The sequence below is a fragment of the Amblyraja radiata genome, chromosome 1 (genome assembly GCF_010909765.2).
Source record: "Amblyraja radiata isolate CabotCenter1 chromosome 1, sAmbRad1.1.pri, whole genome shotgun sequence".
Classification (NCBI taxonomy): domain Eukaryota; kingdom Metazoa; phylum Chordata; class Chondrichthyes; order Rajiformes; family Rajidae; genus Amblyraja; species Amblyraja radiata.
In genome coordinates this window covers 110,834,747-110,859,968 of record NC_045956.1, presented here as the reverse complement: position 1 = coordinate 110,859,968, position 25,222 = coordinate 110,834,747, and the positions used below count along the sequence as shown (strand labels likewise).

Here is a 25,222-nt window from a genome sequence, read left to right as displayed (position 1 = left end):
TCTTTAAAGGCAGAAGTCGGTGTGGTATACTGTACTCCAACTGTAGTTTTGCCAGAGCACTGTCCAAATTGAAATATAACATCACGTAGCAAAAAGCAACATTGCATTAACTTGCCTAATTACTTACTGAAACTAAATTGTACATTTTTTCGAGGTCTGATGAGGGGTCTTTTATCAGAAACACACAAAGGCTTCCTGACACACTGAGTAGATCCATAATTTTCTATTTTCAACAGCATTTTTAGTTACTTCATTCATCGTTTATATAAGGTGTAAAAAATTAAGGCCCCAGTACCACCTATTAAAAATCCCATTTACGTATATGCTTTAATTAAGAAAAAAGTGCAGATGCTGGAAAAATCGAAGGTAGACAAAAATGCTGGCGAAACTCAGTGGGTGAGGCAGCATCTATGGAGAGAAGGATTAGGAGACATTTCGGGTCTCGACCGAAACGTCGCCTATTCCTTCTCTCCATAGATGCTGCCTCACCCGCTTAGTTCACCAGCATTTCTGTCTACCTACGTATATGCTTTGTTCACTGTTAGCCAGATATTCTTTCATTCATGCCACTGTTACTAATGCCATGTGCTCTTATTTTCTGCAACAAACTTTGATGCAGAAACCTATCAAAGCCTTCAAGTACAGTATATCCACAGGCTTGCCACGTTAATATAGGAAACCCTTTCAAAGAAATAGTTAACAGCTTTCATTCTGAGTCTGATTGTTCACCAACTACTTAATTTTAAATTCTTGCTTTATAATTGTTTGCAACAGCTATTGCATTCCACAAATGATCTCCCTAATTTGAAAAAAAATATCATGAGATCTAGGAAAGAGACATGAGAATTGAAGATGCTGTAATCTGGATTAATAAAAAAAATCTAGTGTAAATAGCTTGAGGAAGTCAGCATCCACGGAGGACAATTGGCAGATGGCATTTCGGGTCAGGACCCTTTTTCAGACTGAGTACGCAAAATGGCTAGTGGAAAGAGGTGAGGAAAAGCGGTACACAATCTGGCAAGCAATAAATATGGTGGATAGCCTACAACCCAACAGCATGTAGTGAATTCTCCAATTTCAGATAATCTCCCCTTGTCCATATCCAGCCAGCTGCCCCCCTACCCTATGCACATCTTTCTTTTCACTCACCCTGCCCATCAACCAGTTCATATCCCTTTCTCCACATTCCACCATCTGTTCATCACCCTCATTACTCCAATCCCCTATTTTTCGAACCTCTCACACCCCACCCCAATTCCCCTCGACACACCATTCCCTATTCCTTCCTCTGGGTCTACATTTAACTTCCAATCTACACTTCCTTTCTTATCAGATACCAAATTTTACTCCTTTTGTTTTCTTCACTCAATTAACTCCTGCTGTGATTATTATCTCCATTCATCTCTCTGCCATCTGACATTTATCTGAATCCATCTATTACATGCTAATCCTTGTTCCAACCCTTCTCCTCACTTCTTTCTACCAGCTATCTCCCCTCTACTCCATCACTGAATAAGGATCCTGACCTGGAATGACCATGTCCATTTCCTTCCACAGATGCTGTCTGATCCACTGAGTTCCACTCGTGTCTCCAAGACCTAGTGAGTTCTACTCTGATCAGATAATGACATTGTGCGATTATCAGCGACCTCTTCTCCCCATGCAATCCTTGAGAACTTGATGTTCCTCCAATGCTGATTTTATGCCAACTTTACCAAACTTCGCTGCCGCTCCATCCTAAACGCAGATGTTAAAGTCTACCCTATTCTCCAAGTTTCTGGCCACCTTTAAACAAAAAATAGTTATTGAACCTTCAGGTCAATAGGATTACTCTGTATTACTGCATAAACGTTTCTACATTAATATATGAAATCAATGTTTAAAAAAAATCTCAGATTGCAGAATCCAATTGTCTTTTCCTTCCAAATGAATGAACGTTTTGCTACTGCACTAAAACTACCAGGTAATCAAATCCCGACCAGAAACGTCATCTGCCTCTTTCATCCCACAGATGCCGTGTGGCCAGCTGAGTACTTGCAGAACTTCGCAGAGTTTAGCTCAAGATTCAAGCATCTGCAGTTCCTCTTGTCGCCTCGGAGCCCAGATATCAGCAGCCGTGACAATCAAAGATCCGCTCTAAGATCTTTGGTGACAATGGCGCTCGGCATCTCCTCTCCTCTCGCATCAGCCAGCACGCACGCGCGCGCGCGCAGTGGCGGCGGGCCAGGCTCGCGACCAAAGTTTTGGATCCAACTGCCGAGCGGTTCAACCTCCCCACGCATGCGTGTGTGCGTGCTCGGGGGGAGGGGGGGGGGGGGGCGGGGATGTAGGGGGTGGGCCGAGCTGAGCAGCAGGGGGGGGGGGGGGGGGGGGAGAGAAGGGGTCGGTCTATCGGCCGGCCGGTGGGTGTAGTGAGCAATATAGGATCTTTGGTAGTGAGTGGTGGGTCGGGCTGATGGCCGGCCGGTGGGTTCAGTGAGGGATCGGGCTGTCGGTCGGCCGGCCGGCCGCTGGTGCAGCGAGCAAGTGAGCGGACTGACGGAGCCGGCGCTATGGTGGTGCTGAAGGCGGGCCGGGCGGCGCGCAGGGCAGTGCTGCTGCCCACCATGTTGACATTCGGTGTAATCGTGGCGTCGGGTGGGCTGCTGCTGATGATCCAGAAGGGCATGCTGGCCGAGGTGGACGCGCTGAGCGGACACACTTACGGTGCCCGCAGCCGGTCCCGCAGCGGCTCCAGCTCCAGCACCAGCCGCGGGCAGCACTGGAAGGGGGGCGAGGATCCGGATTACCAGGTGGGAAACGCATCAGAGAGGAGACCGCCGTTAGTTATGTCGAGCAAGAGCCGTCTTGAAGCGGCTATTGCCCATTTGAGACACTTTTCTCTCATACCCGCCTGAGTGCGGCCTGAATCCGAACGGCGGGGGCGAAACTAGTCAGGGCTCAGCACAACCCAGGAATTGTTTTTAAAAAGTATTAGAAATGAGGAAATGGCGCAAATAAATACAGCCTGTTCAAATAACAGATCTTATATGGAATTACTGAAAGTCGTATTCAGCTTTTAAAAACCACTCCGGGTAATTTTGTGCGTAACGCCGCGCGTCCTGACTGTCACTTGGAATGTATTATCATGTGTGCAGGCATCAGTCCTGTCTGTAGCTATGTGCAACTTGCCAGCGTCTTTTCTTGGCTTTTACAATCCCAAAACACTTTACATAACCAACAAAACCAAAGATTATAGAGCGGAGTGGAGTATGTTGCTCCGCTCTATAACCTTTGAACAAAACTCCTGGGACAGTTTGAATGAGAAACGTCTACGATTGTACCCTTATTCATCCTGTTTACCTGCCACGATACCACGAATTGTCTCTACTGGAAGCACAACAAAGAAGCTTTTGTTAGACAAAGTTTATTTTGGTTTTATGGTTTTGATATGTTTCCCAACAATCTTTGAGAATGGTGAACATTGCACGCACTGAACAAAGCCTCTTGGTTCCTTGCAGTATTCGGCGATATAATTTGCGGTCAGTGTTTACTTTTGTGTGGTTTAACATAACTTGAGTCCATTTGCTGAAGACTGACAGCAATTTTATGAAGGGTTTCGGCCCGAAACGTTGCCTATTTCCTTCGATCCATAGGTGCTGCCGCACCCGCTGAGTTTCTCCAGCACTTTTGTCTACCTGCAATTTTAACTAACATTGATTTCTACTTGCCATTGTCATTATGTGTATGTGCTTTGTTTTTAGGATGTTTTGATTTATACAAATGGTGCTGAATACCATTTTGGTGAAATCAGTCAGGGTATTGAGTATAGAAGTTGGGATGTTGTGTTACAGTTGTACAAGATGTTGGTGAGGATGCATTTGGAGCATTGTGTTTAGTTTTGGTCACCTTGCTTCAGGAAGGATGTCATTAAGTTGGAAAGAGTGCAGAGAAGATTTACAAGGATGTTGCCAGGACTATAACTGACATGTTCCAGGAAGGAGGAGGAGATAAGGATGACAAAGTAAAGGAACCTTGGATGACCAAAGTGGTTGTAAAATTGGTTAAAAAGATAAAGGAAGTGTATACAAAGTTTGAGAGGATGGAAGGTTTTTGAGAAATGTAAAGAAAGGAGGAAATAACTCAAGCAGATGATTAGAAGGGCCAAAATGGACCACAGTATGGGTTTCGCGAGTCTCAGTTTTAGTTTAGTTTGCAGATACAACGTGGGAACAGGACCTTCGGCCCAACAATTCTGCGCCGACCAGTGATCCCCGCACACAACACACACTAGGGACAATTTACAATTATACTAAGCCAATTAACCTCCAAATCTGTATGCCTTTGGAGTGCGTGAGGAATCTGGAGATCTCGGAAAAAGCCCACGCAGATCACGGGGAGAACGTACAAAGTCCTGACAGACAAGCACCCATAGTCAGGATCGAACCCGAGTTTCTGGTGCTGTAAAGCAGCAACTCTACTGCTGCGCCAATGTGCCGCCCACATATGCAAGATTCAGTCATATTCAGAGCCAGATTAAAGAAAATCCCAATGCTTTTTAAGCCTATATTAAAAACAAGAGGGTAATCAAGGTGAAGGTAGGCCTGCTCAAGGATGAAGGAGGGAATTTGTGCATGGAATCTGGGGGTGTAGGTGAGTTAGTAAACAGACACTTTGCATCTGTTTTCACCAAGAAAAAGGACATGGAGGACAGTGAGATCAGTCATAGAGTGAAACAGTGTGGGAAAAAGGCCCTTCGGCCAAACCTGCCTACACCAGCCAACATGTCCCAGCTATACTAGTTCCACCTGCCAGCATTTGGTCCGTATCCCTCCAAACCTGTCCTATCCATGTATCTGAAGAAGGGTTTCGACCCGAAACGTTGCCTATTTCCTTCGCTCCATAGATGCTGCCTCACCCGCTGAGTTTCTCCAGCATTTTTGTCTACCTTCGATTTTCCAGCATCTGCAATTCCTTCTTAAACAAACTATCCATGTACCTGTCCAATTGTTTCTTAAATGTTGGGATAGTTCCTGCCTCAGCTACCTTCTCTGGCAGCTTGTTCCATACATCCATCACCCTTTGTGTAAAAAAAGTGTGGGGAATATTATAATGCAACGACAATTGAGATTGAGGAGGTATTGGGGCTCTTGAAGAGCGTTAAGGTGGATAAATCCCCATGGATGGGATCTATCCCAGATTATTGACAGAGGTGAGAGAGGAAATTGCAGGAGCCTTGACAAATAACTTTGTGTCTCCTCCAACCTTTGGAGAAGTCCCAGAGAACTGGAGGGTAGCTAATGTTGTTCCTTTTTTGAAAAAGGAGATGAGAGAAAACCCAGGGAAATATAGGTTAGTGAGTCTCACATCAGTGGTAAGGAAGCTATTGGAGAAGATTCTTTGGTTTAGGATTTACCACAGCCTAGCATGGCTTGATTGAGGTTTTTGTCAGTTGATGAGGATAGGGCAGTGGATGTGGTCGATGTGGATTTTAGAAAGGCATATGAGAAAGTCACCCATGGTGGACTGATTAAGATGCACAGGATTAACAAGGACTTGGTCCTATGTATTCAGAACTGGTTTAGTGATGGAAGACAGAGGGTTGTGGTGAATGGACAATATTCAGGCTGGAGGTCTGTGACAGAGGAGTTCTGCAGGGACCCCTGCTGTTTGTGATACATAAATGACTTGCATGTAAACGTAGATGGGTTGGTTAGTAAATTTGCAGATGACACCCAGATTGCTGGGGTGGCAGACTGTGGAAAGCTGCGAAAGTATATAGTCGGATATAGATCAGCTACAGAAATGAGTGAAGAAATGGCAGATGGAGTTTAATACAAGCAAGTACCTGTATGAGCTGTTGCACTTTGTGAGGTCAAATGGAAGGGGAAATTATACAATTAATGTCATGGCCATTACCAGCATTGATGTACAGAATCCATAACTCCCAGAAAGTGGTAACACAAGTAAAGTGGTAAAGAAAGCATATGATATGTTTGCTTTCATGGGTCGGGGCATTGTTTATGTCCCAGTTAAGAGTCAGGAAGACATGGTCTACAGGGAGAGGTTGGACAGACTTGGATTGTTTTCTTTGGAACACTGGAAATTGCAGGGAGACCTGATAGGAGTATATGAAATGACGAGAAGTGTAGATAGGGTAGACAATCATAACGAGACATCATAAATGAGACAAAGGTTAAAGGTGACTTACAGAGGGTGGCCAGTGCCTCGAATATGCTGATTAGGTTGAGGCAGATTCAATAGTGGCATTTAATACTCTTTTAGATGGGCATACGGATATGGAGGGTATGGATTGTGTGCAGGCAGATAAAATTGGTCTTAGCATCATGTTTGGCACAGACATTATGGGCTGAAGGGTCTGTTTTTGTGCTGTACTGCTCTCTGTTCTTTGAAAGGTTGAGCAGGCTAGGACTTTATTCCTTGGAGCGCAGGAGGCTACGGGATGGCCTTAGATGTGTATAAAATTATGAGCTGAATAGATAGGGTGAATGCAGAAAGTCTTTTACACAGGGTAGTGGAATCAAGCACCAGAGGACATACGTTTAAGATGAGAGGGACAAGATTTAATAAGAACCTGAGGGGCAACTTTTTCACTTAGACAGTGGTCAGTATATCGAACAAACTGCCAGAACTGGTAGTTGAGGCAGGTACTATATCTGCATTTGAAAGACACAGGCAGGTACATGGATAAGATTAGTTTAGAGAGATGTAGGCCTAACGCCGACAAATGGGACTCGCTTAGGTGGGGCATCTTGGTCGGCAGAGGTGAGTTGGGACAAAGGGCCTGTTTCTGTGCACAATGACTATATGAATGCCTTGCAAGTGGCTATCATGGTGATCGTGGCCACTAATGTTTTTGCATATTAGAGTTCATATCTCTGAGATTATTGTTATTGGTTTTGTCTATTTGCATATATGTTTGAACAGTGGAATTGTTAAATACCGTTTCACAATTTTCTGATGGTATCTAATTGGACAGTCCAATTGATTTATTTAAGCAGAGCCTACGGCCAGACTATTCCTCCAAACCCACTGTCAGCCATTTTCGGTACCCCTCCCAACACCAACCTCTCTGTTGCAGTGAAACGGGTTCTAGCTTTTACAACCTTGTTAGCCCGGAGACTGATCTTGCTTAACTGGAGGCTCACCTGTCCCCCGACACACGCCCGCTGGATTAAGGAGGTGCTTTACAATTTAAAGCTTAAAAAACTTAGGTTCTCTCTCAAAGGCTCTACCAAGACATTCCTAGATACATGGAACCCTTTATTGGAACTTGTTAACTCTCTCAACTTGTCCCCGGACTCGGAAGAGGACTGAGTGCTCTCCACCATTGTTCTGCTCTACTGCAGCTGCTCTCCCCATTAACCCCCCCCCCCCCTCCCCACACTTATTTATTTAATTACTTACTTATTTACTGTTATTAGTGACCCCCTTTTTAAATTATTTTTTATTTTTTAGTACTTTTTGTTTTGTTTATCTTACCATATTTGTGTGGATGTGTATGTATGTGAGTGTTGTTTGTCCCCGTTTGGTTCCGACCTGATTCGGGTGGGTTGAAGGTGGGTAAGGGTAAGGGCTTTGAGGGTCGCTTACATACTGTTGCACAATTATGCCTTGACTGTCACTGTCTGTTATCATTGTATGTATGCAAATTGCTGTGAAATTCAAATAAAAAGATTTAAATCAATTGATTTATTCATTTTGGAGAGGGATTGCAACAAAATGCAGCAACTCTGGTACGTTTTATAGAGCAGGCATATAGTCATTAGGAAATGAATTTCAATATAGTTATAACTTTTAGTTAGAAACAAAACATTACATAATCATTGGGGAATTGCGGGGGAGGGGGAATGTTTAAGGGAAAGAGGAATGGCAAAAGATTTCTTCAACCTGCAACCAGATAAAAGATCCGTAGAAGACAACTGGGTGTGGCTGAAAAACTCTTTAAATAATATTGTCACAAATCATGTTCCTCAAAAACTAATCAAGGGCCGTATGCGTCCTCCTTGGTTTTCGGCAAAACTGAAACGTCTCTGCAGTAAGAAAGAGAAGTTTTATATCCATGCCAAAAAAGGGGGTACAAAATTGGACTGGGCCAATTTTACTAGTGTGCGAAAGCAAGTCGATCGTGCAATTAGGAGTGCTCATAGACAACATGTTTCCTCTATTCTTGGGGGAGAGCAACCCAAGGCTTTTTGGAGATATGTGAAATCCAGACGGACAGACAACACTGGTGTCCAGATGCTTAAAGTGAACAACTGTCTGATCACTGAGGACCAGGCGAAAGCAGAAGCTCTTGCAAACCAATTTCAACACGTTTTCACCCGGGAAGATGTGGAGCCTTCATCATTTCCAGTCCTTCCGCCCAGCCCATATGCTGATATGCCTGCTATTAAAATTGAGGTTGAAGGTGTCAAGAAGTTATTGCTCAACATTAATACCACAAAAGCAATTGGACCAGATCAGATACAGAATCAAGCCCTCAAGATCGCAGCCGAAGAACTGGCTCCAGTTTTGCAGTTCATTTTTCAACAATCACTTGACTCGGGCGATGTTCCGCTGGATTGAAGGAAGGCCAACATCACTCCTCTCTTTAAGAAGGGTTCAACCACCAACCCAGCGAATTATCGTCCTGTTTCACTAACAAGTACTTGCTGCAAATTGCTGGAGCATATCATTGATAGTAATCTGATGCGTCACGTGAGCAAACATAATATTCTTGCCGACAACCAACATGCATTTAGGAGGCATAGATCATGCGAGTCTCAACTTATCCTGACGACAAATGACCTGGCCAAGCACCTTGACAGTAACGTCATCATGGATTTAGTTGTGCTGGACTTTTCTAAAGCATTTGATGTCATCTCACACCAGAGACTGCTTCGGAAGCTTGACTTCTATGGTATTCGTTCCAACACGAAACGATGGATTTCCAGTTTCCTGACAAAACGTCTTCAGCGTGTGTGTGTGAACGGAAAGTGCTCCAATTGGCATCCAGTGTTGAGTGGTACACCCCAGGGCACAGTACTTGGCCCACACCTATTTTTGCTTTACATAAATGACATCCATGAAAAAGTCGCAATTACGACCAGACTATTCGCTGATGATTCTTTGCTGTACCGTCCAATTAAGTCAACTGATGATGAAGATGCTCTCCAAAAGGATCTCGATACTATGGTCGAGTGGTCACAACAATGGGGCATGCAGTTCAACCCTTCCAAATGTGAAACCATGCGTGTCACCAGAAAGAGGAATCCAGGCGTCACATCCTACAACATACTTGGTGTCACCCTTGAAGAATCCAAACTAACCAAGTATCTTGGCATCAAATTGCAGAATGATCTGCGTTGGAATGGTCAGACTCATGATGCAACAGTGAAAGCAACAGGTGTCCTAAACTTCCTGAGGTGCAACTTTCATCATTGTTCAGCTTCTGTCAAGGAGAAGCTGTATTTCACCCTCGTTAGACCTCATTTGGACTACACAGTTGCAGCTTGGGACCCATACACAGATAAAAATATTTCATCCATCGAACGTGTCCAAAGACAGGCCGCTCGATTTGTTACTAACACCTATGAGAGAGAAGCAAGTGTCACCAAACTTCTGAATTCTCTGGGGTGGAACCATCTCCAAGACAGACGTGAAGCTCACCGTTTGACCTGTTTTTACAAAATGTTAAATGGTCAGCTAGACATAGATCACAAGACCTACACCAACCCCAAACCAATTAGGAGCAGACGAGGGCATTCGATCCAATTTGTGATCCCAGCTCCAAAGACAGATGTGTACAGCAATTCGTTCTTCCCACGCAGAATTAAAGTATGGAATAATCTCCACCAAACTATAGTTACCCAACCAGATGCAACTAAATTTAAAGTAGCACTTTCTTCCCAATAACCCTTTCTGGCTTAATCCCTCCCTTCACCACCTCCAGTTTAAATTCCAGTTGGAATATTTTGGAGGACCAAGTAACCAAGAACCAAGAATGGAGGCATCTAAAAGCTAAGAAATAAGATAAATTGATTATAAAATAATAGTAAACCATAGCATTGAAAGTTCTGGAGAAATAGAATTGGAAGAAACATGATACAACTTGAGTGGAACTTCAGTACTCGGTTTGATTTAATTATAAATAGTGTGGGTATCTTCATGAAATGAACATTGAGAAACAAATGATGATAAAATGTGTAATTATGAAAGCGCACAGGAGTGAAATTGATAATCCGATTGAATGGTACCAGAACAATAATCTCGCTCTCAATGTCAGCAACACCAAGAAGCAAACTATTGACTTCAGATAGGAAAAGCTGAGGATCCACAAACCTGTCTTTATCAATGGGGTGAAAGTGGAGAGTTGATGGCTTCAAGTTCCTGGGCATGATTATCTCTGAAGATCTGCCCTGGGCCCAGCACATTGATGCAACCACAAAGTAAGCTCATTAACGCCTCTATTTTTCATAGAAGATTGAGGAGATGCAGTATGTCAGCAGATACTCTATTGGATCTCTGCAGGTTTATAATGGAGTGAACATTGACTGGTTGCATTATGGCCTGTTTTGGTACCTCCAACACCCAGGAATGAAGATGAATACAGAGAGTGGTAGATGCTGCCTGGTCCATCACAGGTAATGACCTCCCCATCATTGAACGGATCCTCAAAAAGACAGCCAATACCATTAAAGATCCACATAATCCTGCCTATAATCCTCATTTCGCTCCTACCATCGGGAAGAAAGAACTGGAACCTGAAAATCGTGTACATCAGATTCAAAAATAGCTTCTTCCCAGCAACCATTAGGCCCTTGAAAATTATGCAACACTAACGTCAGCAACTATAGACTGCACTATGGACTTTTTTTGTTGCATTAGTATTACGGGATATATTGAATTTTTATTTGAGCTTACAGGCTGGATTTAGTAAGAAATTAAGAATTTCATTGTTCCATTGTTGGTACATTTGACAATTAAATGACTCTTGACTTTTTATGACTAAGCAAAAGATATTTACTAGAATTATACTAAAGCTTAGAACTCATAAACTGTCTGGAATCTAGTGTTCAACAGTCTTTTGGCTTTTCTTTGGTAGAACTGTCTTGAGATATAATATAATAGTACAGATATATAGGCATTTCCATGTTGTTGTGACCTGATCTAAATGCCGTAAATGTATGATAATACATAATCCAGTAGTGAATTTTAGTGATTCAATTATTTAGAATTGTTATGGTGTAGAGCATCATACTTTGGAAATGTTGAAGCAGTATATGCAATTCCAAGAAAACCAAGCATATGAGAAAGAAAGGAGTGGAAAATGTTGCTAACAAACAAATGAGAATGGGAGCAAACAATTAGAACATGTCAAGATGGATTATTGGACCTGAATCACATATTTCTGGATTATATCCCATGCAGTTGAGGATAAAAAAGATCTGATGCTCTGCTTTGGTATTTCTGGGAATCAAGGGAATTGGAAACTATTTGTTTCCATGTGGCAATTTGAGAATAAACGGATTCATGTGCACTTTCATGCAATTTTTAAACCAACTGTATCAGTTAGTGACAAAATTAAACCACTCCTTTCAACCTGAAATCCATAAACAACTAAAGGTTGTGAGTAGACCCCATAGCAAAATGATTAGATTTCAGTTCAAACGAAACATCAGTTGATTTCTGATACTTTGGTCAAATGCACTTGAATAAAAACGGTTTGAAATGGTAGTACAATTTTCATTTCAACAGCCACCTTGCATTTTTTTTTAGTTAATCTGTAGTGCAGATTTTTGGAATCATTGTATTTTTTGCTACCAACAATGTTACACTTCTGGTACTTGTTTTTAACAATGAATTTTATATTAAAAAAAATTAAAACAATTCGGTACTGATGGTTGCATGTATCTTATTTTTTGTCTGACACTTAAACTTCTTTAGTAACTGAAACCAGCTTGCAAGTGAACAGATAAGATAAAGTTAGAATGACTATAGACAATAGAATAATTAATGTAGATTGTAAATAGCTGTGGTCCCAGCACCGAGCCTTGTGGTACCCCACTAGTCACTGCCCGCCATTCTGAAAAGGACCCGTTAATCCCTACTCTTTGTTTCCTGTCTGCCAACCAATTTTCTATCCATGTCAGTACCCTACCCCCAATACCATGTGATCTAATTTGAAGGTTTTAAAAGTAACATAGGCAAATTTGCAGATGACACAAAGCTGGGTGGCAGCGTGAACTGTGAAGCGGATGCTATGAGGATGCAGGGTGACTGGGACAGGTTGGGTGAGTGGGCAGATGCCTGGCAGATGCAGTTTAATGTGGATCATTGTGAGGTTATTCACTTTGGTGGAAAGAGCAGGAAGGCAGATTATTGTTTGAATGCTGTCAGGTTAGGAAAAGGGGAAGTACAACGAGATCTGGGTGTCCTTGTACATCAGTCACTGAAAGTAAGCTTGCAGATACAGCAGGCCATAAAGAAACCTAATGGCACGTTGGGCTTAGCAACAAGAGAAATTGAGGATAGGAGCAAAGAGGTCCTTATGCAGTTGGACAGGGCCTTGGTGAGACCACACCTGGAGTATTGTGTGCAGTTTTGGTCTCCAAATTTGAGGAAGAACATTCTTGTTATTGAGGGAGTACAGCGTAGGTTCACGAGGTTAATTCCCGGGATGGCGGGACTGTCATATGTTGAAAGAATGGAGCGACTGGGTTTGTATACACTGGAATTTAGAAAGATGAGAGGGGATCTTATTGAAACATATAAGATTATTAAGGGATTGGACATGCTAGATGCAGGAAACATGTTCCCGATGTTGTCCAGAACCAGGGGCCACAGTTTAAGAATAAGGGGTTGACCATTTAGAATGGAGATGAGAAAAAACCTTTTCACCCAGAGATTTGTGAATCTGGAATTCTCTGCCAGAAGGCTGTGGAGGCCGATTCTCTGGATGCTTTCAAGAGAGTTTGATAGATCACTTAAAGATAGTGGAGTCAAGGGATGTGGGGAGAAGGCAGGAACAGGGTACTGATTGTGGATGATCAGCCATAATCACAGTGAATGGCGGTGCTGGCTCGATGGGCCGAACGGCCTTCTCCTGCACCTATTGTCTATTGTCTATTGAATTTTAGGTTGGAGATCCTTTGTCAAAACATAAGGGAATACATTTGAAAGCTTCCTTTCAGATTTCAGCTGGGAACCAAAGGGATCTTTATGGATCACAGGTACAGATGATTTTGGAAACCGGAATAAAGGTATAAATTAGTGACGGTTGAAGTGGTTGTATGGATATTACTATGGAAGACTGCTGAAGAATATCATATCATATCTATCATATCATATATCTATATACTTTTAAAACTCTGTCGGTGTATGTCATTTTGCCTTTGAAACGTATTTCCTCGAAAACCAGACGCAAAAACGAGGAGATTTTTACAATTTCGGCAGGGATTTAACATGATTTCAGAAATCCACTCCTCTCTAAATTCGGTCAATTATTTCCCCAGATTTTCAATAAAGTTGTTCACAAAACTCACTTTTTCAAAAATAATCGCCGCTTGCCAGCTGCTAACATCACAATGCCCACATGCCCACCAATCCAGGCCCACCTGCCTCCTGGCCCTGCCCCCCCGCCGCTGTGGATTAATACAGCTGCTGTCAACGCGCATGCGCAGTTTTCCACGAGGCACATTCGCCCACATTTCAAATGGCGCAGAAAGATCGAGAAAGTTCTGCAGAACAAAGATTCTACAGCTCAGCTATAGGATCTTTGTTCTGCAGATCTCGGTGAAGCCCCGCCCCTCCCATCCCCCGCCCACCTGCCCACTCATTCCAGCTGTGGGTTTCCAGAGAGTCAGAAGCCGCTTCTGTCTCTCTGCTCATTTGGCAGCCCACTCACTCGCCCGGCTCCCCTCCACACCCCCCCCGGCTCCCCTCCACACCCCCCCCCCCCACCTCTTCTCCTCTCCTTCCCCCCTCTCTTCCCTCTCCTCTCTACCAAAGATGCTATACCGCTATAGGATCTTTGCTCTCTACCCGTCACAGGGGACGACCTCTCCAGAGAGGCACGATCGTCTGGTCCCCCCGCTGCTTTTCACCGTCCTCAGATCGCTCCGTGCATCGCTCGGGCTGCCGCCCCCTCCCCTCTCCTGTCTTTCTCTCTGTCTCCCCCCCCTCTCTCTCACTCTCCCCACCTCTCTCTCTCTCCCCCTCTCTCTCTTCCCCTCCCTCTCTCCTCCCTTCCTCTTCCCCTCCCTCTCTCCTCCCGTCCTCTCCCCCAACCCCCTGCCCTCCCCCACCCTCCCTCTCCTAAATCCCCCCCACCCCACCCCTACCCCCTTCCCTCCACACCCTCCCCTACCCCCTTCCGCCCATCCCTTCCCACCCACTCTCCCCCCTTCCCTTTCCCCCCTCTCTCTCCTCCTATCTCTCTCACCCCTCATCCCCCACCCCCCCCCCCCTCAGCCTCCCTCCCTCACCCACCCACCCTCTCATCCTCCACTCCACTCCCCTCATCCTCTGTCACTTGCCCTTCTGTCTCTGCCCCTTTCTCTCTGTCTCTCCCCATTCTCTCTCTGCCCTCACTCTCTACCCCCCCTCTAGACGCGCCTGCGAGTTGGGGGCTACGCGTCAGTGGATAGGGCGGTTATGGGGTAAAAGGAGCAAATTAATAATATTAATATAATATCAAGGGGGGTAGTAAGTGTGTGTGTGGGGTTGGTTAGTGTGTGTGATACTGCCCCACCTCCCCCCCTCCCGCAAACGCACGTTGGGGGAACAGACCCAACGGGTCTGCACTTGGTCTAGTATCTATTAAAACTGTGTGTGTGTGTGTGTGTGAGTTTGCATGTGAAACGTATCTCCTTGAAAACCAGACGCCGAAACGGGAAAATGTTTATATATTTCAGTAGAGATTTTCCTTGTGATTTTAGAAATCCACTCTGTACATTTGGTACATTATTTTCCTGACTTTTTTATTGAAATTGTTGACTAATCTGACATTTTTTTTAAAATCTGACCGCTGCCCTGCTGCTGCCGTTACAATAACAGTGACATTTTTACATCTTCTGGTAATAAAATTCCTTATGATTTCAAAAATCCAATCCTCTATACATTTGGTCAATTATTTCCCAAGATATTTACAAAAATTTATGACCAAACTAACATTTAAAAAAAATATTAAGGTTGCTCAGCTGCTGACCTCACAATGCCTTTGCACCTGGCCCAACTGCCTCCTCGCCCGGCCCCGCCCAGCCTGCCATGTTGTTGATTGCATTGTTTTTCATTGAATTGAATGTAATGATTTCTCACTTAACATCACTAATTCTTAACATTGACTTTTAATTTCAAAGACAGTTGAAAAAAAAAAAATTTGCTGTCTTCATTGACAGTTTAGATCGCACCCGCTGTGTGTGTGTGTGTGTGTGTGTGTGTGTGTGTGTGTGTGTGTGTGTGTGTGTGTGCGCGCGTGCGTGCGCGTGTGTGCGCGCGCGGTAGGCTCCTCCCCCAAATGCCATAGAGCTGCCGACATCTTTCGTGCATGCGACGCGTACGTTTCATTCCCAGAACATTCTGAACGCGTGACGCATGGTTTGACGCACCCACCCACCTACCCACTCTCTGTCTCTCCCCCCCTCTCTCTCCTCTCTCTCTCCCACTCTCTCTTCCCCCCTCTCTCCCCCCCCTTCTCTCTCACCCCTCCCTCTCTCCCCATTCCACTCCCCTGCCCTCCCCCACCCTCCCTCCCCTAAACCCCCTCCCCATCCCCTCCCAGCCCCCCTCTCCCTCTCCTCCCCTCTCTCTCTCTCCTCCCATCTCTCTCACCCCTCCTCCCCCACCCTCTCCTCCTCCCCTTCACCACCCCTCTCCCTCTGTCTCTTGGCCTTCTGTCTGCACCTTTCTCTCTCTCCCCATTCTCTATCTGCCCTCACTCTCTACACCCCCCCCCCCCTCTAGATGCGCCTACGAGTTGCGGGCTATGCGTCAGTGGATAGGGCGGTTATGGGGTAAAAGGAGCAAATTAATAATATTAATATAATATCAATATAATATCAAGGGGGGTAGTTAGCGTGTGTGCGGGGGGGTAGTTAGTGTGTGTGTGTGTGTGGGGGTGTTTAGTGTGTGTGACCCCCCCCCCGCACGTTGAGGGGAATAGGTCTAGTATTAAATATTTTTGTAGAATAGCTATGTAAATGGCAGATAAATCACAATCAATATGAAGTTATGCTTTTAGTAGGAAAAATATATGTATTCTTTGGAAAAGTAAAAGACAAAACTAGTTTGGCTGAGAGGTAGAGATTTACCAAATCATATAATTCATAATTTAATGCAGTTTAATAAGGTAGTAAAAAGGTCAAACCCGTTATGATCGTTTTACTACCTTGTTAAACTGTAATAATTATATGATGCATCATATTGATCCGTCTTTGAATTTCCATGAGGAAACATTTTTTCCAATGTCTAATCTATCAAACACGTTTGATGCATTCAAAGAGCAATTTGTTGGAATATTTTACTTGGTGAATTCAGAATGGTGAATTCAGAATGTGGGACTTTGATAACAAAGGATTTGAAGTAAATAAAACTTCTTGAAAGGGAAAATCAGATAAGTACAACAAATAATTGAGAGTGTTAATAGAGTGGGAAGAAATAGAATGGCCAAGGCTTGTATGGATTCAAAACTTTGACATACTCAGCTGAGGCAATTGTACTGGCAATTTTGTGCTATTCCTTCAAAGAACTGGTAAAAAATAAAAACAGCTTTTAAAACAATGTGATGGCAACACAGGCCATTTATGTTAGGAGGCGTACATATGAGGTTACCATCTGCCTTTTGGATGACGTGTGGACTTGTACCTTTTAGTTTCTATTCAACTTCATTTTTCTATCAGCCAAGACATTTCAGTCAAGTGTCCAAATTAGATATTGATTCAATGAGAAAATAAATTAAAAAAATGAAAACTTTCCATTTCCCTCCACTTTGTTTTTGTCCATCATTTTTTAAGATATCAGCAGGTCAGGCAGCACCACTAGAGAACATGAATGTTTTGTGTTGGGACCCTTCGTCAAATCCAGATGGGGCACAGGGAAGAGTGTTGGGGGGGGGGGGGGGGGTTAGTAGGTTAATTACCTGAAATTGGAGAATTCAGTGTTCTTACTGGTAAGTTGTAATCTACCCAAGTGAAATATGAGTTGCTGCTCCTTCAGTTTGTGGCCAAACTGTGGCAATGGAGGAGGCCAAGGACAGGAAGGTCAGTATGGGAATGGGAAAGGGAGTTAAAATGGTTTAGAACCAGGAGATCTAGGCAGTTAAAGTTAAATGTTTGACGAAACGGTTTTCCAGTCTAAGCTTGGTCTCGCCGATGTAATTGAGGCCACATTGGGAACACCGAATGGAGTAGATGAAGTTCGAGGTGTACGTGAATCTCTATTCCACCTGAAAAGACGACTGGGGTCCCTGGATGGATGTGAGGGTCATCCATCCATGGACCCCAGCCCCTGGGATTGCCGGGGAAAGTAGATGGGAAGGAGGTGATTTGGGTTGGAAGGCATGAATAAATCAAGGAGTTGTGGAGGGAGTGAAAAAGTAGAAAGCGGTGGGATGGGAAGATGTGACTGGTGGTGGGATCACATTGAATGTGGCGCATTTCTCGGAATGATATGTTGGCTAATACGGTGAAAGGTAAGGTTCGGGGATCTCTATCCATGTTCTGTCTGGAGGGAGGGGAGCGAGAGCAGAACTATGAGACACAAAGGAGATGTGATTTAGGGATCCAGCTTTGACAGCAGGGGGGAAACCACGTTTACTCAATAAATAATTTAAAGTGTTTAGGTGTTGAGTTGACTGAAATTCTTCAGCTCTGGATAGCAATATTTTTATATTGAAATTTTAGGAAAAATTATAGAATTTCACAATGTTTTCTGGGAACATTGCACTTTTGTAATTGAGGAATATCTATGAGGTATTGAAGTGTACGTGCACCTTATCAACTCTAACCTTATATATGGGGATATTAATATTTAGTTATGATATCACCCTAATTTCCTTTTTTCTCTTGATTAGATTATTCAAGATATCCGGAACCGTACTCTTCATAGTGTTTGCAAACAGAAGACAATGCCACATAGTATCTTGGATTTAACCGCATCCCAACGACGGACTTTGCTAAAACACATCCTAGTTAATGATGATTATAAGTTTTTGTATTGTTATGTACCCAAAGTTGCGTGCTCTAACTGGAAACGTGTTATTAAAGTACTAGGTGGTGCATTGGATAATGTGCACGTGCAGATAAAAATGGACCACAAAAATGATTTGGTGTTCCTTAGCGATTTAAAGAACAGTGAGATTAAATATAGGCTGAAACATTACTACAAGTTTATGTTTGTTCGAGACCCAATGGAACGATTGCTGTCAGCATATAGAAATAAATTTGGAGAAATGTTGGAATATCAAAGGAGATATGGAATGGAGATAGTGAGAAGATATAGGAAAAACATTGGGCAGTCCAAAGGGGATGATGTTTCTTTTTCAGAATTTCTTCAGTATTTGGTGGATGAAGACGTAGAGACGATGAATGAACATTGGATGCCAGTTTACAATCTGTGCCAACCATGTGCTGTGATGTATGACTACATTGGTTCCTATGAACGATTGCATAGTGATGCACACTATGTACTTCAAAATGTTGGGGCCTCGGACAATGTTGAGTTTCCTGAAAGGCAAGCATGGTATAAACCCGTCACGAAGGAGATCTTGCATTACTATCTATGTAAAGTGCCTCGAGAACTTTTGCATCAACTTCTACCAAAGTATATTCTAGATTTTTCATTATATGCTTATCCTCTCCCAAACGTCACACATGAATATTGCCGGCATTGAAGAGCATTGTTTCCATCCATATAGAGGAGAATGTGTTTTGCATTTTAATTTTTTAATTTGCGAAGTTGATGGAATCATTGGCATTCTGATAACATTCTATTGCTGCTATATTTTATTATATATGCTTATAACAGTATAACCTTTGCCTTACTGGGAGGGGATGGATTTGCCCCCAAATCTCATTTCCACCACCAAAGTATGACTTGAAAATTTTCTGTGATAAACTCTTGATACAAATTGACTTGTGTAACTTCCCCAGGATCAGTATTACACTAACTGTTTTTGTCTTGTGTGTTTATTCGCAACAATTTTTGTAGCTCTTTTCATACTTCTATTATACCTCAGCTTGCTGTTCTGTTCCTTTTCCTCTTCATTTATTTAGTTTGCTCTTCAATTTTTTTTTGCTTTTTTAAATTTGGAGATTGCAAATAGCGATGCTATTCCCACTGTGTGGAGATAATTGATTAATTCCACTGGCAATCTTTTTTTTGAATCAGTGGTATTTCTTGCACTTGATCGCTTATTTATAGACAATAGGTGCAGGAGTAGGCCATTCGGCCTTTCGAGCCAGCACCGCCATTTAATGTGATCATGGCTGATCATCCCCAATCGGTACTCCGTTCCTGCCTTCTCCCCATATCACCTGACTCCGCTATTTTTAAGAGCCCTATCTAGCTCTCTCTTGAAAGCATCCAGAGAACCTGCCTCCACCGCCCTCTGGCAGAGCATTCCACAGACTCACCACTCTCTGTGAGAAAAAAGTGTTTCCTCGTCTCCGTTCTAAATGGCTTACTCCTTATTCTTAAACTGTGCCCCAACATCGGGAACATGTATCCTGCCTCTAGCGTGTCCAATCCCTTAACAATCTTATATGTTTCAATGAGATACCCTCTCATCCTTCTAAACTCCAGAGTGTACAAGCCCAGCTGCTCCATTCTCTCAGCATATGACAGTCCTGCCTTCCCGGGAATTAACCTTGTAAACCTACGCACGCCCTCAATAGCAAGAATGTCCTTCCTCAAATTAGGGGACCAAAACTGCACACAATACTCCATGTGTGGTCTCACTAGGGCTCTGTACAACTGCAGAAGGACCTCTTTGCTCCTATATTCGATTCCTCTTGTTATAAAGGCCAACATGCCATTCACTTTCTTCACTGCCTGCTGTACCTGCATGCTTACTTTCATAGACTGATGTACAAGGACCCCAGATCCCGTTGTACTTCCCCTTTTCACAACTTGACGCCATTTAGATAGTAATCTGCCTTCCTGTTTTTACTACCAAAGTGGATAACCTCACATTTATCCGCATTAAACTTCATCTGCCATGCATCTGCCCACTCCCCCAACCTGTCCAAGTCACCCTGCATTCTCATAGCATCCTCCTCAAAGTTCACACTGCCACCCAGCTTTGTGTCATCTGCAAACTTGCTAATGTTACTTTGTATGTCACCTGCAAACTTGCTAATGTTACCTTGAAAACTTGCTGTTACTTTGGAATGACAGAAATTCTAATGTTGCATTACAAATTTGCTGTTCTTGATCACTCTGTATGTATATGGATTTTATGCTTATTTTTTTAAACTGTACATAGAATGCGCTAGACTGTTTCATCTAGATTATGATGTTTTTGCTTGTCTCGCTAATGGTATGGAACATCATGTTTTACAGAACATTGGAAAGTCTAATGTATGTTATATATAAATTTTAAAGACATATGAGTAGCTTAGAATAGAGTTCATTTGGAACTAGTAAGGCTGGTAGCACATTTTATAAAGGTATATTTTTATGAAGATGTTACATTTATAAGTCAAATAAAATATTGTCACCTTGACTATATTAGTTTTTTCACCCACTTGTGTTTTAATTTTAAGTAAGCATTTAACTAAACGTTAATATGACTACCAGGATTTGTTACTACACGTTTTAGTGGGTTCATTGCCATCTTGTAATCAGTGTATTTTCCCAAGTGTTAGCTAGATCAGATATGAAGTAAAATATCAATTGTTTTATTCAAGTATCCAATTCAGTTCTTGAGATTTTTTTACAAAAAGCTGGAATTTTAAATATTTGCAAGTGGCTAAGGTTATAAGAGTAGTGTAGTTTTGTTTCTGTTTCATAAGAAAGCAGATGTATTGATGAAAATATTTGAAAATTTTGCAGTTCCAGGATCCTACCGACCACAGAGGGTTAGTATGGACAATAGGCTGACAATTTATTAATGCAATGTGGGTATCCTTCCAAGACCAATATTTATTACCCATCTGCAATCAGCTCACAATTGGTACACATTTGCTTCAACTCCAGTTCACGACATATTGAAAACAAATTGTTATGTCATTCCATGTTGTGTTCAGGGATAATTATTCAGAATTTGAAGGCCTCTCCCTTTTAAATGGCAAATTTGGAAGTTTCATAAAAGCTGGAGTAACTCAGTGGGACAGGCAGCATCTCTGGAGAGAAGGAATGGGTGACATTTCGGGTCGAGACCCTTCTTCAGACTGGTTTAGATAGAAATAAGCAATTGTTGGCTTTGTCCAATACGTGACATTGTTAAAAGTACATCCTTATTGCAGTTGAAAAGCATAGGAGTTCTGGAGTATTGATTTTTTTCAATTTTTTAAAAGACCACAATTTATTAACTTTTGCGAAGGTGTAAACTCCACGCAGACAGCACCCCAGGTCGGGATCGAACATGAGTCTGGTGCTGTGGGAAGGAAGAGCAGCTGCACCACTGTAGGCTTGAGAGATGCAGACAAGTAGGACGTTGAAGGCAGTAAATGGATGCTTACATTCAATATCTAGGGTATGGAAGAGAAGAGCAACATAGCCTTGTAACTCTCACTTGGAGAGTAGCTAGTAGAGGCTTAAGTTTAAAGTAAGGGGATCTGTGGAAGAAGTTTTTCACACAAGGTGTTTGGAATCGAATGCAGGCTGAGAAAACAGTAATGCTGGCTGCACATAACATTTAATTTTTCTGGGGAAATATTTGAATCTCCAAAGTACAATAGTCTGTTAACTAAATGCATTGAGTATAGTTCACCATGGAATTGGCAGGCCTGAGGGCCCATTTCTGTGCTGAATGAGCAAAAATCCACACTCGTAATTGCAGCGCAACCATGGTCATTTAGCTTAGTTTAGAGATACAGTTGTGTGCAGGGAATCACTGTTTAGGGTTACGGATTAGGTGCAACTCAAGTAATCTGTTTTGTCCAGGATGATCTCAAGCTTCTAAGTGTCAGGTGCTGCAGCAATGTGTAGGTGCCTTTACAGCTCTGAGGACCTGGAATTGATCCTGACTTCCAGCAGCCATCTTTCTTTGTGCAAAGTATGACTAAATTATTTTCCCCATGATTCCCAATTGGCTTCACTTTTACAGAGGTTCCTTGATATTACACTCATTGCACTGGAATTCAAGCTTCTGGGCCATACTTGGGCATCTGTGATAAAATCAGGATTGACCCTGGTGAAACCTCCAGCTGTGGCATCAGCAATTGGTGAAAATAAAGAGCTATATACAACAGTCAACATGCTTCCCATCACATTGCTATGCTTAAAGGATCTGGGTGGAATTAGATAAATAGATTTATCCAGCTTTTGAGGACAGATCAGAACTGGTCAACATCTCACATTACGGCTGAACGCAAGGCTAGCTCTGGAGCAGAGACCTCTAGTCCTACAGTTGTGATTTTATTGAAGATGGTAACAATACATGGGCTCTCCTGGTTAATTAGCTGTATGATTTTAAAGGTCATCCCTACTTTCATATCACTCCATGGATGTGTTTTTTCTCGAATCGTCTTGACTGCTATAGCTGCTTTTCAGATTCTATCTCCAAGCTCATCCTTAAATTTTGTTGATCTGTGCCAGGACTCGGTGTTATGGAATTCCCTGCCAAATCACTGCAGCCATATCATTATTTTTCATTTGAAGGTGTTCCTCACAAACCATCCCTTTAGTCCAATGCTCAAATATCTTGCTGGTTCCCGCACTGCACCTTGCAATGATTTTGTATGTTAAATTCACAATATGGTGGAAAACATATCTTCACTTATTTGATTTGTGACCAGAGAATGGTCAAGGAAAAAAGGGAAATGTCTAAATTCCTGTATAATTGTAAGGCATATGTGAACTTGTTAATATTGGCTAAATTAAAGACACATTAAAATGGAGGATCACTGCACTTGTCAGAATTGCTTAACCCATGTCAGCTAAACTTCACAGGCTTTGATTGGCGCCAGCCAGTCTATGCTCAGACTGATATGCAGGATTGGAAGGAGTCCAGGTGTTCTCCATGTTTCTCTTAAATTGATAACATGTATAGTGGTTTTGCAAACTAACTTTAAATGCATCATTTCTATTGGGTCTCTGCAAAAGTATTATAAACAGTATAAATAATGTTACAAGACAGTCATCCTCTTATTGATGATTAGTCGAACAGTTGAGTCTTGGAGAAATTGTTTGAATCTCGGGGCACATGTTTCAATGTTTGTTCTTGTTAGCTTGCTTCAAGAGCTTTCTTTCTTATACAATGCATGAGCAATAATGTTGTATTATTGGGTTAGGGAAATGTCTGTTATGTATGGGGTTAATCGATATCTGTAATTCGGTTATTAAGAGACCACCCCCGTGTGGTTCGACCCCTCGAGGTCCCGGGACATATAAAAGTCCGCTACCACGAGGCTCAGCATCGATCTTCTGGGAGAACGCTTGGGACTGCGTGAACGTCTGGAGTGTCTCTGTCTGAGCGAGGCCTAGAGGGGTGATCAGGCAGACACGAGGATCGAACCCGTGGTGGGATAAGTACAGTAGTTGATCTGTAATGCACTTTTGGTAAAATAAAGATTAGTTGATTCATGCTTGATTCAGTGTTTTTCCTGAAACTAGGCTGGGGGGAAGCTTAGAAACGAGCAATAATCAAACTACAACAAAGGTCTTGAATGGCCAAATGTTCTTTGCTAACCTCAACAAAATGCTCCATTGTTATTTGTCTCTTTCTTTCATGAGCCTGCCAGGAATTGCTAATTTATAATGAATTGTGGATGTTATTTTCAAATCTTAATCGAATTTATAGGAGTTATGGAAAACAAGTGGCAAACTTACCTTATGCAACACCAGGATATTCCAAAATGTATCACATCTGACCATTTGGAAATGTGACTGCAAAATTGTATGTGGCAAAAATTCTGTAATCAATTCTGGGGATGTTTATTGAGGGAGATAATTACCAGCACACCCAGAATAATTCTCCTGGTCTTCATCAAAATAGCAGAGTTTGGTTTAACATCTCATCCAAAAGGTTATACAATGCTGCTAACTCACAACAATGCATTGGAGTTTCAAGCTAGATGTGACTTTTGGACCCGGTCAGGTTGAACATTTCAGTCTGAGTTGGATTTAGGTTTAAGTTAAAAGATTAGTGGAGAAGACCAATGTGCTACTTGGCCCTTACATAGTCCTACAGTACATAGCCCTTTCATAATTCAATACATTAGGACTTTATTTATCCCAGGATATTTATCAAGTGATAAAAAAACACAAAATACATGAAACATGAAATTCAAGTGACGAGTGAAAAGGCTTGGGGATGTGCAAAGATGGGGGGTTGGGGAAAGGGGGAGTCAGTCTCAGTCTACCCCATGACAGAAGGGGGAGATGTTGCAACGTTTGACAGCCACTGGGAAGAAGGATCACCTGTGGTGTTCTGTCCTGCATCTTGGAGAGCATGTTGGCTAGTTACATCATGGCCTGGTTCGGCAACTTGAATGCGCAGGAGCGAAGAAGACGGCAAAAAGTTGTGAACACTGCCCAGTCTATCACGGGTTCTGACCATCAATGGGATTTACCGGAGTCGCTGCCTCAAAAAGGCAGTCAGCATCATCAGAGACCCACACCACCCTGGCCACACATTCATTTCACCCCTGCCATTGGGAAGAAGGTACAGGAGCCTGAAAACTGCAGTTTCCAGGTTCAGGAACAGCTTCTACCCTACAGCTATTAGGATATTAAACATTACAACCTCAAATAAGCTCCGAACTACATTGACTATTATTGTTTATTTATGTGTATGTATGCGTGTGTGTATATCCACACACTGAACTTTTTTTCTCATTTATTATATTGTTTAGAGTACTATGTTTACATATTCTATTTTACTGCTGTAAGTAAGAATGTTATAGTTCTATCAGGGAAATATGACAATAAAACATTCTTGACTCTTTGCTTAAATGCACTGAAATGCAATCTTTCTCCACAAGAAGTTGTTACTTAATCTATTTTTGGGGCATACAGTGCATTCAGAAAGTATTTAGACCCCTTCACTTTTCCACGTTTTGTTACGTTACAGCCTTAT

The 25,222-nt window shown here is 42.6% G+C and overlaps 1 protein-coding gene across 1 annotated transcript; it reads left to right on the top strand.

Annotated features, from left to right (window-relative positions):
- The first annotated feature begins 2,370 nt into the window (after positions 1-2,370).
- Positions 2,371-19,500, top strand: chst14 (carbohydrate sulfotransferase 14). The gene is made up of 2 exons (XM_033029164.1): positions 2,371-2,792; positions 18,053-19,500. Exons 1-2 carry the CDS (start codon positions 2,553-2,555, stop codon positions 18,869-18,871), a joined length of 1,059 nt encoding a protein of 352 aa, XP_032885055.1. The 5' UTR covers positions 2,371-2,552; the 3' UTR covers positions 18,872-19,500.
- The last annotated feature ends 5,722 nt before the right edge of the window (positions 19,501-25,222 follow it).

Bases quoted from the DNA above. Each gene is read 5' to 3' on its own strand.
- chst14 (XM_033029164.1), top strand. From the start codon at position 2,553: ATGGTGGTGCTGAAGGCGGGCCGGGCGGCGCGCAGGGCAGTGCTGCTG. The intron at 2,793-18,052 runs GTGGGAAACGCA...TCTCTTGATTAG, and splicing joins GCGAGGATCCGGATTACCAG to ATTATTCAAGATATCCGGAA.